The sequence below is a fragment of the Macaca mulatta genome, chromosome 6 (assembly GCF_049350105.2).
Source record: "Macaca mulatta isolate MMU2019108-1 chromosome 6, T2T-MMU8v2.0, whole genome shotgun sequence".
Taxonomy (NCBI): Eukaryota; Metazoa; Chordata; class Mammalia; order Primates; family Cercopithecidae; genus Macaca; species Macaca mulatta.
In genome coordinates, this window is record NC_133411.1 from 185,595,561 (window position 1) to 185,610,808 (window position 15,248).

Consider the following 15,248-nt stretch of genomic DNA (forward strand, 5'->3'; position numbering starts at 1 on the left):
GATAGGGGGTGCGGTTGGGGGAACTCAGCCACCAAAGGGGATTGAGCCAGGTGCTGCGGCATATGCACTTGGCAGGGTGCAGCCGGCGTGGCACCAAGGCCCAGGCCCTCGTTTGGCCTGAGTTTGAGCCCGAATAAGTAGAGCTGAATTTCCGCTGGGTGAAGGTGAGCCTGATGCGACTCCACAATGATAAAACGTCCTGCACGTGTTAAAAACTCAATCCGGACCAGCTTCCCCATTCGCCTCCCGGAGTCGCAGTTAATCTTCCCCTGGGATGGGCTCCAACAGCAGGCTGGGGATCGGGATGGCGCTGGTACCTAGCAGGGGAAGCAAGGTAGCCTCCGGTGCCATCAGCCGGCGTCCCAGGCGGGTCTGCAGGACGCTGGGAAACGCGGCGGCTGCGGCCTGCGCGGGGGCGGGGCCTGGCCGAAGGCGGGGCTGCGAGGAGGTCCGTATCAGGCTGCGGGGACGGAGCTCGGGGACCGAGCCAGATCCAGAGGCTGGGCTCAGACGGGACTGAGTTGGGCTATGGGGGCGGAGCCAGGTGAGAAGGCGGGGCTCCAAAGGGACTAAGGGCCATGGGGGCGGAGCCTGATGCAGAGGCGGAGCCCGGTCCAGAGGCGGGGCTCGGACAGAGGCGGGGCTCGGACAGAGGCGGGGCTCGGACAGAGGCGGGGCTCGGACAGAGGCGGGGCTCGGACAGAGGCGGGGCTCGGACAGAGGCGGGGACAGCAGGGCTCCGGGCAGGGCGGTCTGGATGCTGAGGGCGGTCCCTGAGGGGCGGGCGGGGCCCGACCGGCGCTCTGTGTGGCCGAGGCGATGAAGCCTCAGCCGCCCGGCTAGGCCCTGGGCGGCTCTAGCCCAGGGCGGCCCGCGGGGCGCTGGGCCTGGCTCCCGGCTCCGGTTTCCGGGCCGGCGGGTGGCCGCTCACCATGCCCGGCAAGCACCAGCATTTCCAGGAACCCGAGGTCGGCTGCTGCGGGAAATACTTCCTGTTTGGCTTCAACATTGTCTTCTGGGTGAGCGCGGGGTCTGCGCCTTCCCCTGTGCTGGGGGGTGGTGGGAGAGGGAGATTCAGTCTTCTGCTGGGGGAGACCACTCCCTGCCCCAAGAGTTTGGAGCTCGGGACCATCCCCCCAGTTCTGCCACCCCCACGCCCACTTCCAGGACTACCCGAGGTAGCTACAGAGGCCCGGATTGCTGGGGGCGGGTCCCAGCTACAGCGTGGGGTGGGGGTTGGGGTAGGGAGTCTCCCTGAGTAATCCCGAGGCCCTGTGGAGAAAGGGAAGGTGTTTCCTTGAAGACCCTAGGGGCGTGCTAGGTGCAGGTTGCCCCCTCTCTCGCCCAGCCCTCCTGCCCTCCCTGGGATGTGGGATGTGGGATGTGTGCCAAGCCCCACCAGTGGTTTAGCCGGTAGGGAGGAGATTCTGGCGTGAAGGGAGCCACCGGGCCCTTTACCCAGCCTCCGTTCCCTTCCAGTAGTACCTGGGTCAGGTGCCTCACCTTAGGCTCCTGCAAAGTGGGGTGGGTCACAGCCCTCTCCCCACCTCAGTCCTGCACAAGGAGGCTGACCTGCTAGGATGGGCAGGGAGGGGCAATAGCGAGTCCTTGGTGGCTGGGAGGGGATCTCCCCGGTTGAGAGCCTGGGAGCTGGCCTTGGGGAACAGAATTCAACATTCCACAGCTGACAAGCTCAGGCTCCTGGGCGGAGCTGCCCCTACGGGGGAAGGGAGCAGCTAGTGCCCCTCCCAGGGTGGTGTCTGTCCCCCTGGGCCATGCCAAGTCTTTTTTCCCATCTCTCCAAAGCTGTGGCCTCTGCAGTCTCTGCTCCTGAGGCCTTGGGTCAAGATGCCAGGCCCTCCCACTTGTGTTCAGCAAGACTCTGGCACTGCCCTCCACCCACATGCCACCGAGCTCACTGGTGTGGTGGGTGCCCTTGCACTGCAGCGCTAGGCTCTTGAGGGTGTGGGCAGTGTGTGGGAGCACTGGCAAGGAAGTCAGAAGGCCTGGCTGTAGCAGGCCTGGCTGGGACACCTTGGGCAAGTCACCTCTCCTCTCCAGGCCTCAGCTTTCCTGCCCGGGAGGGGATGATAAAAAATCTGCCCGTGAGGGCTGTTAGGCAGATACAATCAGTTCAATCTGTTGTGTTCTCACAACTACCTTATTATCTACATTTTACAGATGGGGAAACTGAAGGAATACACACAGAAGTTAAGTCACTTACTTAGGGTCACACAGCCAGAAAGTACAGAGCCAAGGTGACAGCCCAGTGGGCTGAGGGTGGAGGTGAGGCAGAGCTGTGAGCAGAAGCAACCTCAAATACCGAGGGGGAGCAGGTGTGAGAGACCCGGGTTTGTTGCTGGGGCGGAGCGTGGGGTGTTATGTTAAGGCAGCATGGAGAAGTGAGGGCTTCAGGTGATGGGTCTGATCTGGCTTCTGTGCTGGAGACCGCTTGCCTGGCTGATGTGTGGAGGGTAGGTGAGGGGTAGGGCCTGGAGGTTTGGAACGGGGGCAGGGCTGGGGCAAAGCTGGGATGGTGAGGTGGGAAAGGTGAGGAAGGCTGCTGGGAAAGTCAAGAGGCTGAATTGACTGGGCTGGGTCACTTGGGGCCTGGAGAGATTTCAGGTTTGGGTCAAGGTGGCCTAAGGGAGGATGCCTGTGAAACAGGCCCAGAGGTTTTCATGTTTAATGTCAGGCAGACCCTGGTGTTGCTCTGCTTGGAACCTGCTTGTGGTTTCTTTTTTTCTTTTCTTTTCTTTTTTTTTTTTGAGACAGAGTTTCACTCTTGTTGCCCAGGCTGGAGTGCAATGGCACAATCTCGGCTCACTGCAACCTCCGTCTCCCGGGTTCAAGCGAGTTTCCTGCCTCAGCTTCCCAAGTAGCTGGTACTATAGGTGTGTGCCACCACACCTGGCTAATTTTGTATTTTTAGAAGAGATGGGGTTTCTTCATGTTGGTCAGGCTGGTCTCGAACGCCTTACCTCAGGTGATCCGCCTGCCTTGGCCTCCCAAAGTGCTGGGATTACAGGCGTGAGCCACCGCGCCTGGCCATCCGGCTCATGGTTTCTGACTGCTGCTAGAGTACTGTCTAGTCTCCTCTCCACAGCCTCCAGGGCCCTGTGGGTCCGGGCTGTCTGCCCTTCAGTTTGTTCCTTGAACTAGACGTGGTCTTGTGTCAGGGCCTCTGCCTCTGCCCAACCCTCCTCCTGGAACAGGCTTTTCCCTCTTGCTCTTTTCATCATTCAAACCTCAGCTGAAATGCCCCCACCCTCCCTCCTGCCCTCTCTAAAGCTCACCTCCAACCCCAGCATCCCCCCTCTCATCACCCTGCTCGATATTTGTTAAGGGGTCTGTTTGTATCTGAAGTTTCCCTGTCTGCTCGCTCACTGTCCGTCTCCCCTGCTGGAGTGTAAGCTCCGTGAGGGTCGAGTCCGTCCTATTCACCAGTGAATTCCCGGCATGGCGGGGATCAGTGCCGGTGGGTTGTGGAGGTATTTGCTGCAGGCGGGTGGACGAAGGGGTGTGGGACCAATGTGAGGTCTGGGTGGAGATCGGGAGATGCTGGTGCCATGATGGGATGGAAGACGAGTGTGAGGAGGAAGAACGGCAGAAGGCTGAGGCTGGAGGCCGTGGGACCAGCTGCAGGTGTGGGGCAGGTGAAGGCAGAGCATCCTGGGAAGGAGCTCGGGGAGGAATGGGGTTGAGTTAACTGAAGGTGGGGTTCAGGAAGGAGACAGTGGCACTCAGTCCCCTGTCCGAAGGCCAAGGGCAGGCCAAGTGGGAGGAGGCAGGAGAAGTGATGTTTGGTTTCACATCAGCAGACCTACCAGGTAGAATGGAAGGGAAGATGTTTCCAGAGAAAGAATAGAGCAGTGTGGGGAGCCCAAGGTCAGGGAAGGGAAGGTGATAGAGGCCTTGGCCGAGGCTATGTGCTGAGGGAAAGGAGTCTGCAGAGAAAGCAGGTGGGTGGGGAGGTTGTAGGAGGTGGGGTCATGGCCCCAGGCTTGGCCCCTCTGAGACCGCATGCCCAGGGACCTGCCCAGGGTCAGGTGTGAGGGTAACCAGCCTTGACATCCAGGGCTCTTCCCAGGAGGGAATTGAGGCAGGAAGGTGGGAAAGCTGAGGATGGAGGAGGGGCACTTGGACTGCCCCGGTGGGGAGTCTGGCTGGTGTTCTGAAGGCCCAGGCAGAGCTGTGACCATGGGGCAAAGCCACTGGCATAGGCCGGATGCCTCCCAAAGTGCTGGGATTACAGGCGTGAGCCACTGCGCCCGGCCATCCGGCTCATGGTTTCTGACTGCTGCTAGAGTACTGTCTAGTCTCCTCTCCACAGCCTCCAGGGCCCTGTGGGTCCGGACTGTCTGCCCTTCAGTTTGTTCCTTGAACTAGACGTGGTCTTGTGTCAGGGCCTCTGCCTCTGCCCAACCCTCCTCCTGGAACAGGCTTTTCCCTCTGGATTCTGCTGGGGATCATTGAGATTCCTCGTCATTCCAGGGCATCTGATTGTGAGCCACAGAAACTGACTCTGGCAGGCAGTTAAAGGAGTAGGATGGGGCTGGGGAGGAGTGTCGAAGGTGGGGCAGCAGTCACAGGACTCTAGGGCAGCAGGAGAGCTGGACTTGGGAGGGTGCAGAACGGAGGCTAGGAGCCTGGGACCCAAACACCAGCTTTGGTCAGGAGTAGAGGCTCAGTATGCTGGTGCCGTCACTACCCCTGCTGCCACTGCTGCTATTGCTCCTTGGCAGGAGTGTCTTGGCCACAGTCTGCTCCAGTTTGGAGTTCCAGGAAGGGGCCCCTGATGTCCATCCCAAGGCTAGGGGAGGGTTCAGTCCTCCAGGCTGTGTCCTGTGGGGAAGAAGCACTGGGATATGTTCTTGGGAAGATGGAAAGGACCGCAGATCCTGTTCACAGCCCTTGTGCCTCTTCCTCTCTCCACTGGCTTCCCAAAGGCCCTGCCCACTGGGGAAGGATGAGCCGGGAGAGTCCTGGGGCTGCTCCCAGCCCTGAGCTTTTTGCTGCTGCCCTTGCAGGTACTGGGAGCCCTGTTCCTGGCTATCGGCCTCTGGGCCTGGGGTGAGAAGGTAAGGCAGTGGGTGGGCGTGGGGCGGGCGTGGGACGAGGTGGTGGGAAGGTCAGCTCCCCACACCTGCCTCTGCTGCCCGGCACAGGGTGTACTCTCCAACATCTCAGCGCTGACAGATCTGGGAGGCCTTGACCCCGTGTGGCTGTTTGTGGTAGTTGGCGGCGTCATGTCGGTGCTGGGCTTTGCTGGGTGCATCGGGGCCCTCCGGGAGAACACCTTCCTGCTCAAGTTTGTGAGTGCTGCCCTCGAGATCCACTGGGAACCCCAATCTCCTCCCGTCCAGTTCTTGCAATACAGTTGGAGCCTAATGATGTGTAGCTTTATTATTATGCTATAATCGTCATCGTTAGATTTATGTTATCTATATTTACTAGGATCCTTTCTGTGGTATGGTAAGTGACCGAGACCTGGTGGCCCAAGCATAAAATGTTTATTGACTCAAATAAGAAAAGTCCAGGGGTGTGCTGGCTGCCGGTGCATTTTGATCCAGGGACTGCTACAGTGTCACTTGGCCTGCTTTCTCTCTGTTTCTCAGGTCCCCCCGCTCCCCCGTTTTGGCTCCATTCCTAGGTAGCAGGAGGCTCAGGAACAGAGCCGGCTTCCCCATGCCCTCCCAGGAACTCCTGCTGGAGGCTGAGAGCTCTCTTCCCAACTGTTTTCCCAAAGTGCTTTAATTGCATTTCCTTGGCTCTGATTGGCTGCCTCTGGACCAATCCCTGGAGGCCGAGGGAGGTAGTGCTCTGATTGGTGAGCTTTGGGCACTTGCCAGTCCTGTATCTGGGACTGGTGGGTGCGGGGATGTGGCTCCATCCGAACCTTGGAAACTAGAGGTTTGCATGGAGGATGATTTTTCAGAGAGCAGGGTGTGATTACCAGACAAAGGGAATTGGATGGGTAGGTAAGAACAGATGCCTTTTACCATCATATAACAATACTGAAATAATAGAAGGTGGGGACCCTGGGCGCCTCTGGGTCTTGGTGGAGGTAGAGATGGAACCCTTCCCTGTGGCACACTCAAGCCCTGGGAGGCCACCAGAGCCCTGCGTCTCCAACCCCCACTGTCTGTGTGCCCCAACCCCAGTTCTCCGTGTTCCTCGGCCTCATCTTCTTCCTGGAGCTGGCAACAGGGATCCTGGCCTTTGTCTTCAAGGACTGGATTCGAGACCAGCTCAACCTCTTCATCAACAACAACGTCAAGGCCTACCGGGACGACATTGACCTCCAGAACCTCATTGACTTTGCTCAGGAATACGTGAGTCCAGTGTCCAGCCTGGGACACTTGTAGGAGGCACCTTCCTGGCAGACGAATGAGGAAGCAAGTTCCCTGTGATGGGACCATCTCCTTACCCACCTGGGCTAGCGGGCCCCAGGAGAGAGACCCAGGAGTGTCCTCGTCCGAGGAGAGCCAGCCCCTGGTGATCCTTATGGCTCCCCATTTGCCTAGTGCCATAGGGCCACGGCCTTGGGGAACAGAGGGCATGGGCTCCACACTGGCAGCTCCCACGCCAGGGCCCGCGACACACAGGAGAATGGAGAAAATGAGACGTAAAAATATAGATTTCTACTTCTGCTCAACCCTGGGCCCACAGTATCAGCTGGAGCTGTTGCTGCCGCCTTTTTACTGGTGCAGAGGCTCTGTTTGCCACTGTTCCCAACACTCTGTATTTTATTATATCTGTCAGCCCTTATCTCTCATTTATACTGTATTTGGCCTCTGTGCATGTTAGAGTTTAGACCCCTGACGGAAGGTCTGCCCTCAAGCTTGCAAACTTAACCCTAGTGAAGAACAGCCAGAGAAGAGTTCCCGAAACCCTGTCTGCCTCCCACCTGCACCATCTCGCCCACTCACCCCTTACCACAAACACACAGTCACACACTGTCACCCACAGTCACACCCACACCCAGTGACATACTCACAGGCACACTTGATCACACCTGCACCTACACATGGTCCCACAGTCACACATGAGTCACACCCGATCACACCCACGCATGGCCACAGGCCCTTGGCACCAGTCACCACCAAGAGTCAGCTCTGGATCCAGAGATGAGGCAGAGCTGGTGCCTGCTTCAAGCAGCTCTCAACCCAGGGCAGAGGCAGACATAGCCAAGCAGTTATGATGCAATTCATTCATTCAGCACATGATTGTTAAGGGCTTACCATATGCCAGACCCCAAGCCAGGCCCTGGGGATTTGGCGGGGAAAAAAGCTGGGACCTGTCCTCTCAGGGATAGCAGTTGGGAAGAGACAGATGGTGAACAAGCAGAACAAACGAATGTGTGCATGTACACACACGTGTGCAAAATTGTACATTGTGGTAAGAGTCAAAATGAAGGGTGGAGAATGGGAAGGCCTCTGCGTGGAGAGCTTGAAGCCTCCCAAAGGAGGAGAAGGAAGAGAAGGGAGAGTGTTCTCTAGCAGGAGCAGCTGGCACTGAGCAGGTGCCAGGAGGCAGGTGGAGGCTGAGCCCTGCCCTGGGACCAGCACATGCAGGGCATGTGGCAGGCCTGGCTCCTCCAGCTCTCTGGCTTGGCCCCGGAGCCTGTCTGTCTGCTGCCGAGCTCGAGCTCCCCCAGCCCCGTGTGCTGCTCTTCAGCCGCGGTGCTGCTGCTCAGTGAAGGCTGTGCGCACCCGTGTGCCCCGCAAGACCGTGGTTCATGGCAGATCCCAACCTCGCCATTGCCCCTGACTAGGGGACAGCTTAGGGTGTTCTGGGTGGGGGTGATAGGGTGCGGATGATGCCAGCTGGTATGGAGGAAATGGGGTGGGATGGCTATGGGAGTGGCAGGCTGGGGTGGGCAGGACTCCCCTCCTGGCCCTGCACTGCGGAGAAGAGGGCTTTGTAGAACCTCTGGGGCAAGTGTGGGAGGCCTGCTGCAGACATGGGGCCCAGCGGTCTTTGCCGCCACAGGGCTTGGCCCAGCGCCTGCCTCTCAGGTAGTCTGGAGGAAGCCATGGTCGTTGAACCAGTATCCTTGTCCCACTCCCTCCCTTTTCCTAGCCTCTCTTGGGCCAGGGGGAAAGCTCAGGATCCCCTCCCTTGCACCCCTCTGCTTCCCCAACCTGGAACCTGGAGGTTGGGCCCAGGCCTGTGGGGATGGGGAGGTGGCCACCCACCTGGCTGTCCCAGCCCCGTCCCTGACAGCCCTGTTTTCCTGCAGCCTAGGCTTGTCCCCAAACAGGCTGAGGCTCCCGGGGTGGGCCTGGCTCACCTGGGGCTCTCCCCTTCCCCCACAGTGGTCTTGCTGCGGAGCCCGAGGCCCCAACGACTGGAACCTCAATATCTACTTCAACTGCACTGACTTGAACCCCAGCCGGGAGCGCTGCGGGGTGCCCTTCTCCTGCTGCGTCAGGGACCCTGCGGTGAGTGGGGCTGGGGGAGGAGCGGTGCGGGGCTTTCCAGTGCACAGACTCGGGGGAAGCCCCCCACAGGGCCCGCTCTGCTCTGCCCTGCTCTGGAGGCACGGATGCTGGGGGAGGCCATTTTACATGGGTGGCACTGAAGCCTGTTGGGGCGCGGCCGCTTTCCCTGTTCAGCAAGACCTGTCTTTTCTATTGTAATGAGATGGAAACCGCAGGACGCTGGGGCACAGGGATGGGGACTGGCCTGGAGGGCCTCCCTGCACCCCGTACATCCACAGAAACACAGCCACAGCCATTGTCTGCCCCTGGCCAGCTTGAAGGTTGGCCAGGCTGTCACTCTCAGTTACAGTTGTATGTGGCAGGGGTCGCCTGGGCCATTGCCAGCCACCACCCCACTGGGCCACCATTGCAGGGTAGGAGGGAGTGGGGACCTCTGTCCCTTATGACTTTCTTCAGGGCAGAAACCTCTCCTGGTGATGTTTCTTCAGTCACAATTCATCTGGGATGCCAAGGGCCAGGTTTCTCCCCATTCTTATCTCCCTATAAGATAAGGCAGGATTCCTGAACGGAGGCAGGTCTAGCTTGGTGATTGCAGCCATGCATTCCAGCGTCTGGGAAAGAGGCACGTGGGGCCGGGTGCAGTGGCTCATGGGAGGATCATTTGAGTCCAAGAGTTCGAGACCAGCTGGGGCGACACAGTGAGACCTCAGGTCTACAAAAAAAAAAAAATTAGACAGGCATGGTGGCACAATCCTGTGGTCCCAGCTACTTGGGAGGCTGAGGTGGGAGGATCACTTGAGCCCAGGAGGTTGAAGCTGCAATGAGCTATGGTCATGCCACTGCACTCCAGCGTGGGCAATGGAGTGAGACCCTGTCTCAAAAAAAAATAAAAGAGGCACATGGGCCTCAGAGAGCCTCACTTAAGACTGGCAGACACAGCAGACTCCACGGGCCTATCTGCTTCCTCTGAGAAGGAAAAGCCACTGCAATGACCAGGTACCATGGACCCCATGGGATGTGTTCCTCACCAAGTCACTAACTGGCCTGTCTCCCCTCAGGAGGATGTCCTCAATACCCAGTGTGGCTATGACGTCCGGCTCAAACTGGTGAGAGGGGTAGGAACTGCGCTGGGGCAGGCGGGGGTACTGGGATGGGAATGCGACTGTCTATAACCTCTTCTGGAACGGGTGAGGTGTTCTTTGGGGAGAGGGTGCTGGGTCCCAGGAACCAGCCAGACACCCAGGCAGCAGAGCGCGAGCAGATTCCTGGGCCTGGGAAGATGTGGGTTTACTCAGTCCTGCTCTGTGGAGCACCCTTGGGGTGCCCGGCTTTGCCCTAGAGACCAGAGATTTGGTGCTCATGAGACAGTCGGCTCTGGAGGAGTGGAGGGAGAACGACGGTAAGCCCTTAGAGAAAGCAGTATGAACAGCCATGTGACGGTTTCAGTTGAAAGCCTGGAAGAAAATAAGGGAGGTAATAGGAGAGGAGCTGGGCAGGCAGGAGGGGGCGTGCGTCCGTGCTGAGACCCCATGAGAAGAGCCGGCTTTGTGGAGGCCCTGTGGGGAGAGGTGCTGCAGGTTTAGGCCCTGGGGTGGGTGTGAGCTTGGCAGCCTGGGGAGGGAGGGAGCCGGCCTGAAGGGCAGGCAGGCTGAGCCTGGTGCCTGCGTGTCCCCAGGAACTGGAGCAGCAGGGCTTCATCCACACCAAAGGCTGCGTGGGCCAGTTTGAGAAGTGGCTGCAGGACAACCTGATTGTGGTGGCGGGAGTCTTCGTGGGCATCGCCCTCCTCCAGGTACGCTTGTGGCCCCACGTGCCCCTCCCCTTGCCGGGGCTGCCCTTGCTCTCCCCTCACCTGTCCTCTGTCTTACAGATCTTTGGCATCTGCCTGGCCCAGAACCTCGTGAGTGACATCAAGGCAGTGAAAGCCAACTGGTGAGGCCGCCACAGGCCATGGCCACATGCCCGGCCTACCCAGGCCTCTGGGGGGCCCCCCAGGACCCTCCTCCTATACTCGTGATGGGCAAGGCTGCAGGAGGCGTTCCTGCTGGGACTGAGCCCTGAGGGGTTTGCCTGAGCTGCTGTGCTGTCCACCCACGGAGAAAGCTGCCGTGCCTCTGCCTGGGCCGCTTGTCCTGTGTGCGTGTGTATACACACATGCAGGCACACATGTGCACAGGGAGCCACTGTCTCGGCTACATTTGGGGTGGTGGGCTCTCCAGGGGACTAGGAAGGGTGCAGCTCAGAGGGTGCAGGCCAAGCGGGGTGGGAGGCGCTGTGTGGAGGGCCCCCCGTTCCCCACCCCCCGATGCTGGGATGCACTTTTCTGTGCACAGCTGTATGGGGCGCGTTGCCCCAGCCACCGCCTCACGCAGCTTCAGAGCACTCTTTTCTATGAGCTGTAACTTTGAGCCTGCCAGGAACCCACCTCAGCCTCAGTGTCCCAGACTCTGAAATGGGTCCCAGAATTTTCTTTCTCTTGCTTGCCTCTCAGGAGCAAATGGAATGATGACTTTGAAAACCACTGGCTTACACCCACCGTTTCCGAGGTCCTGTCCACGGCGGGGCCTCAGCAGAACTCTGTGATTGGGGCCCCTGGCCTGGCCCCACCCAGCCGACATGCTTTCTTTGGCCTGGGTGGTTTATACCCTGAGCCAACCTTTAAAAATTGGTAGATTTCACATAAGCGTCCAGACCCACAGCTTCTCTTGAAGAATGACCACCTGACTACGCCGGCTCTTCAGTGGCAGCACTACCTGGGACACTGCCTCCCCAGTCACCGAGGGCCCAGCTGGCCCGTGCTACTCACCTAAGTGCCGCCTGACGCTTGTACACTAGGAGCTGGCCTCTCCTGCCGCTGCAGGTTATTCCCTGCACCTCGAGGCCGCTGCGGGCCAACCTGGAGTGCAGCACAGGGACCTGAAGGGTGGGGAGGCTGGACCCCACTCTGAAGAGGGTGCAGCCTGGGAAGGGCGGCTTTGCTGGGGACTGCGGTGGGAGTAGAGTGCCCAGGAGAGGGTCTGAGGGGTGGGTTGGGGTCGGGACAATTTTGCAAAAGAAGTAGCTGGAAGCCATGGGACTGGGGGGAGCCTGTTTGGGGGCTCTGGATGGTTGATTCCTAGGAATCAAGTTCAGCATCTTCGCCGTGGCTGCAGAGCTGCCTGATGGGCACTAGAGGGCGCGCCAGCCCCACACTCCCTGGGTCTGGCTTCCTCCTCCAACCTCACTGTGGTAGAGCCTGTGCCTGCCTACTAGCGCCCCGGGCTTCCGAGAGTTTGGGAATTTCTCAAGAGCCAACTGGCTCAGGCTTGGGAAGGCTGACTGCTGCCCTCAGCTCCGCCTCATCAGCTATGTGAAGGGGTATGTGTGGAGTGATCCTGCCGCCCCCTGCCTGGGCTCATCCAGATATCTCAAAGTCAGATGCCCCTGGGTCCACATAGGTGGTATAAACGGATGAAACAGGCCCTTGAGTTGGGAGCCTGCTTCACTGTGACTTTACGTCTGTTGCTGGAGACAAAGACATCGTGATGAGAGAAAGTTCTCACAAGCTAGTCGGTAACAGCCACTTACCTTGAGACCAACAGAGTGTGGTGGGGATGGGGGCAGAGCACGGGTCCCCATCTGACAGTGGCCGCTGCCATATTCAGATGTAGCTAATTGCTGTGGTGTGGGAATACAGGCCTAATGCCAGAAATCTGGAGAAGCCAGAGATACAGATTTGTATGCAAGATGTCCTGATTTTTTAAGTTGTTGGCAGAAACGAATTCAGAAATCAAATCTGCAGGCCAAACAAGGTGCAGGGCCCAGTTTTGGCCCCATGCCCCTGTAGGTCCCTCCAGGACAGTCACCCCTGGGGCCCTGGCTGCTCTGCTATTCAGGGATGCTGGGCACTGCTGCTGGGTGGCCAGGGTGTGGGGCATGCGCCCAGCAATGTGGCTCCTTGGCCCCGCTGGACAGTGTCCTGGGCCCCTGACAGGCGCTGGCTGGGAGTGGTTTATACATATACAATAAATGCAGCTCGCAGCATTGTGCATGTGTCTTGCATTTTCACTTTTATTTTACCCCTCAAGTCACATAACACCCTGTGTGGTGGAATTTCTTTTCCTGTTGAGGAGATGGACTCAGGAGGGAGGTTGCCTGGAGCGCACAGCTGGGAGGAGGGACACCAGTCTGACCCCTCTTGCTGGAGTTTTGCACCACACCTGTCCTGTGTATCTGATGCATTTGGGTAAAACCTCTGTACTCAAAATAATAAGGGTGGTTCATTCATCCCCCAAGTGTGAGTTGAACATCAACTGAGGGGTGGAGATACAGAGCAGGGCGAGGTCCTGCCTGTGTGCTGCGTTCTTGTGGGGGAGACACAGAAAGCAAGCTGGCCAGAATTTTTGTTAGTAATACATGCTATGAAGAAAGCAGGAGTGACTGCAGAGGGGCCTGGGAGAAGGGGAGCGGAGGGGCACCATCTCTGGGCTTCTCTGGGGGAATGATGTTCTAGGTTTTAGTACCAGCTTCTGTAGAGGCCCTGAAACCACGGTGGGCTCCATGTGAGGGAGCCTGGGGTGGCTGGAGATGTGGGAGTGGGGAGGGGCAAAGGGCATGAGCACAGGGAAGTGGTGTAACCAAGATCTGTTTGGAAACAGAATTGAAGAGATGGGATGGGAGTGATGAGTAGGAGCGGTTGAGGCCCTGGCTAGGGACCCAGAGTAATCCAAAGCTCAGTTCTGCTACTGGATATCCATTCTTCCATCCATCCACCCACATTCACCATCCATCCATCCATCTACTCACCCACCCACCCATCCATCCACACATTCACTCATCCATCTGTCCACATGTTCACTCATCCATCCATCATCCACTCATCCACCCACCACCCACCTACCCATTCATCCACATGTCCATCCATCCATCCATCCACTTACCCACCCACCCACCTACCCATTCATCCACACATTCACTCATCCATCCATCCATCATCCACTCACCCACCCACCACCCACCTACCCATTCATCCACATGTCCATCCATCCATCCATCCATCCATCCATCCATCCACTCACCCACCCACCCACCTACCCATTCATCCACACATTCACTCACCCATCCACCCACCTACCCATTCATCTACACATTCACTCATCTATCCATCCATCATCCACTCACCTACCCACCCACCTACCCATTCATCCACACATTCACTCATCCATCCATCCATCCACCCACCCACCCACCCACTTACCCACCTATTCACCCATTCATTCACATGTTCACTCATCCATCCATCTGTTCACTCATCCATCCACTCACCTACCCTCCCACCTACCCATTCATCCACACATTCACTTATCTATCCATTCACCCACCCTTCATCCATTCAGCCATCCACTTACTCGTTCATTCATTCATCCACTCACCCATCCATTCATCCAGTCACCCACCCACCTACCCATTCATCTATCCACCCACCCACCCTTCCTCCATCCATTCACCCATCCACCCACCCATCCCTCCATCCATCCATGTTCATCCTCCATTGACTCACTCAGCTATCCACTGCCATTCACTCAGGTAGGCCCTAGCTAGAGGCTGGGGTTACTGAGGCAGCTCAGACCTGCCCCTACCTTCCCGGAGCCCAGTATCTTGTTGGAGGCAGACAAGGAACGCTTGCTAATGTACAATGTATACGTGGTGACAAGGACATGATGATCATTGCTAAGTGGGGTCTTGGGCTGGCTACAGACAAATTTCCTGTCCCCATAGTAGAACTTAGAGCAGTTCTGTGCACCAAGGGGCTCTGACCCACAGATGATGCAGCTTCTCCAGATACGCAAAAAACACAAGGGAGCTTGTAAGGCTGGCCATCCCTCTAGAAGGGTCCCTGGGCCTTGGGACCAAGGTCACCTCCCACCCTTCGTCAGGATAAGATGCACACTGGTAGAGACAGGTGCATACTGGCAGCCTGGGAGTCCCCTGTCTAACCACAGGAGAGGCTGCCAGCAGCTCCCTGGGCAGCTTGGTGGGAGGACATCCTGTGACACCAATATGCCCTATAGAGAGGGCTGAAGGGACAGAGAGCACCCAGGCTGGCGAGTTCCTTTATCTCTGGGTGAGGTGGTCAGATGGGCTGGAGAGCTCCCTCTCCCAGTTACCACCAGAGGGCACCAAAGTGCCGCCTACGCAGCACAGCAGGCTCAGCTCGCGGAAGGGGCTCTGTGTAGGGTCATTGGGGCGACTCCTAGGGCCAAACAAGCCCATGCCATCGTTTCAGAGACCCGGGGGCCCACCCTGCTGGTGTCAAATCCAGGCCTTACCACCCTCTGCCTTGTCTTCTCCAGGGGGTAGAGCAAATGATGCTGCCTGCCCACGGGTGCCTCTCTCAGTGCTCACAGGCCCCGAGCCCACTTGCTGGGCTGGGCGGTTGGTGGTGTCTGCCAGACAGAGCTGGAGAAGGAGGCGAGCGTCCCTCTCTCTAGGAGGATGACGCAATGTGCTCCACAACCTACACCTCCATTCACTCATTCAGCCAGGGCAACGGAGCACCCTGTCGCTGCCAGGCACTGCCGCGGGCACTCACGTGAGGGACAAAACAAAGGCCCCGCCTCGTGGAACTCACAGCCCAGGCCAGGGAGCAGCTGGCTTTGTCTGCCAAAGGTCACATATAATGGCCAAAACGCAACTACTTTTGCACCAACCTAATTAAATCCACTAGGCTGTGGGGCCGTGCTCCCCTTGACTCTGCCTTCATGGTGGAAAGCAGCTCCGGGTGGAGTGTCCCCATCACATCGTACTCGTGGACGCTGACGG

General features: G+C 58.2%; 1 protein-coding gene across 8 annotated transcripts; it reads left to right on the forward strand.

The window, feature by feature from the left end:
- The first annotated feature begins 413 nt into the window (after window positions 1–413).
- On the forward strand, window positions 414–12,470 carry TSPAN17 (tetraspanin 17). Of its 8 annotated transcripts, none has more exons than XR_001445675.3 (9): window positions 414–1,019; window positions 5,031–5,081; window positions 5,169–5,315; window positions 6,165–6,335; window positions 8,322–8,447; window positions 9,506–9,562; window positions 10,123–10,239; window positions 10,318–10,583; window positions 10,939–12,470. XR_001445675.3 is itself a non-coding variant. In XM_015141468.3 (9 exons), exons 1-9 carry the CDS (start codon window positions 933–935, stop codon window positions 11,117–11,119), a joined length of 999 nt encoding a protein of 332 aa, XP_014996954.1. In that variant the 5' UTR covers window positions 414–932; the 3' UTR covers window positions 11,120–12,470.
- Window positions 12,471–15,248: the final 2,778 nt, after the last annotated feature.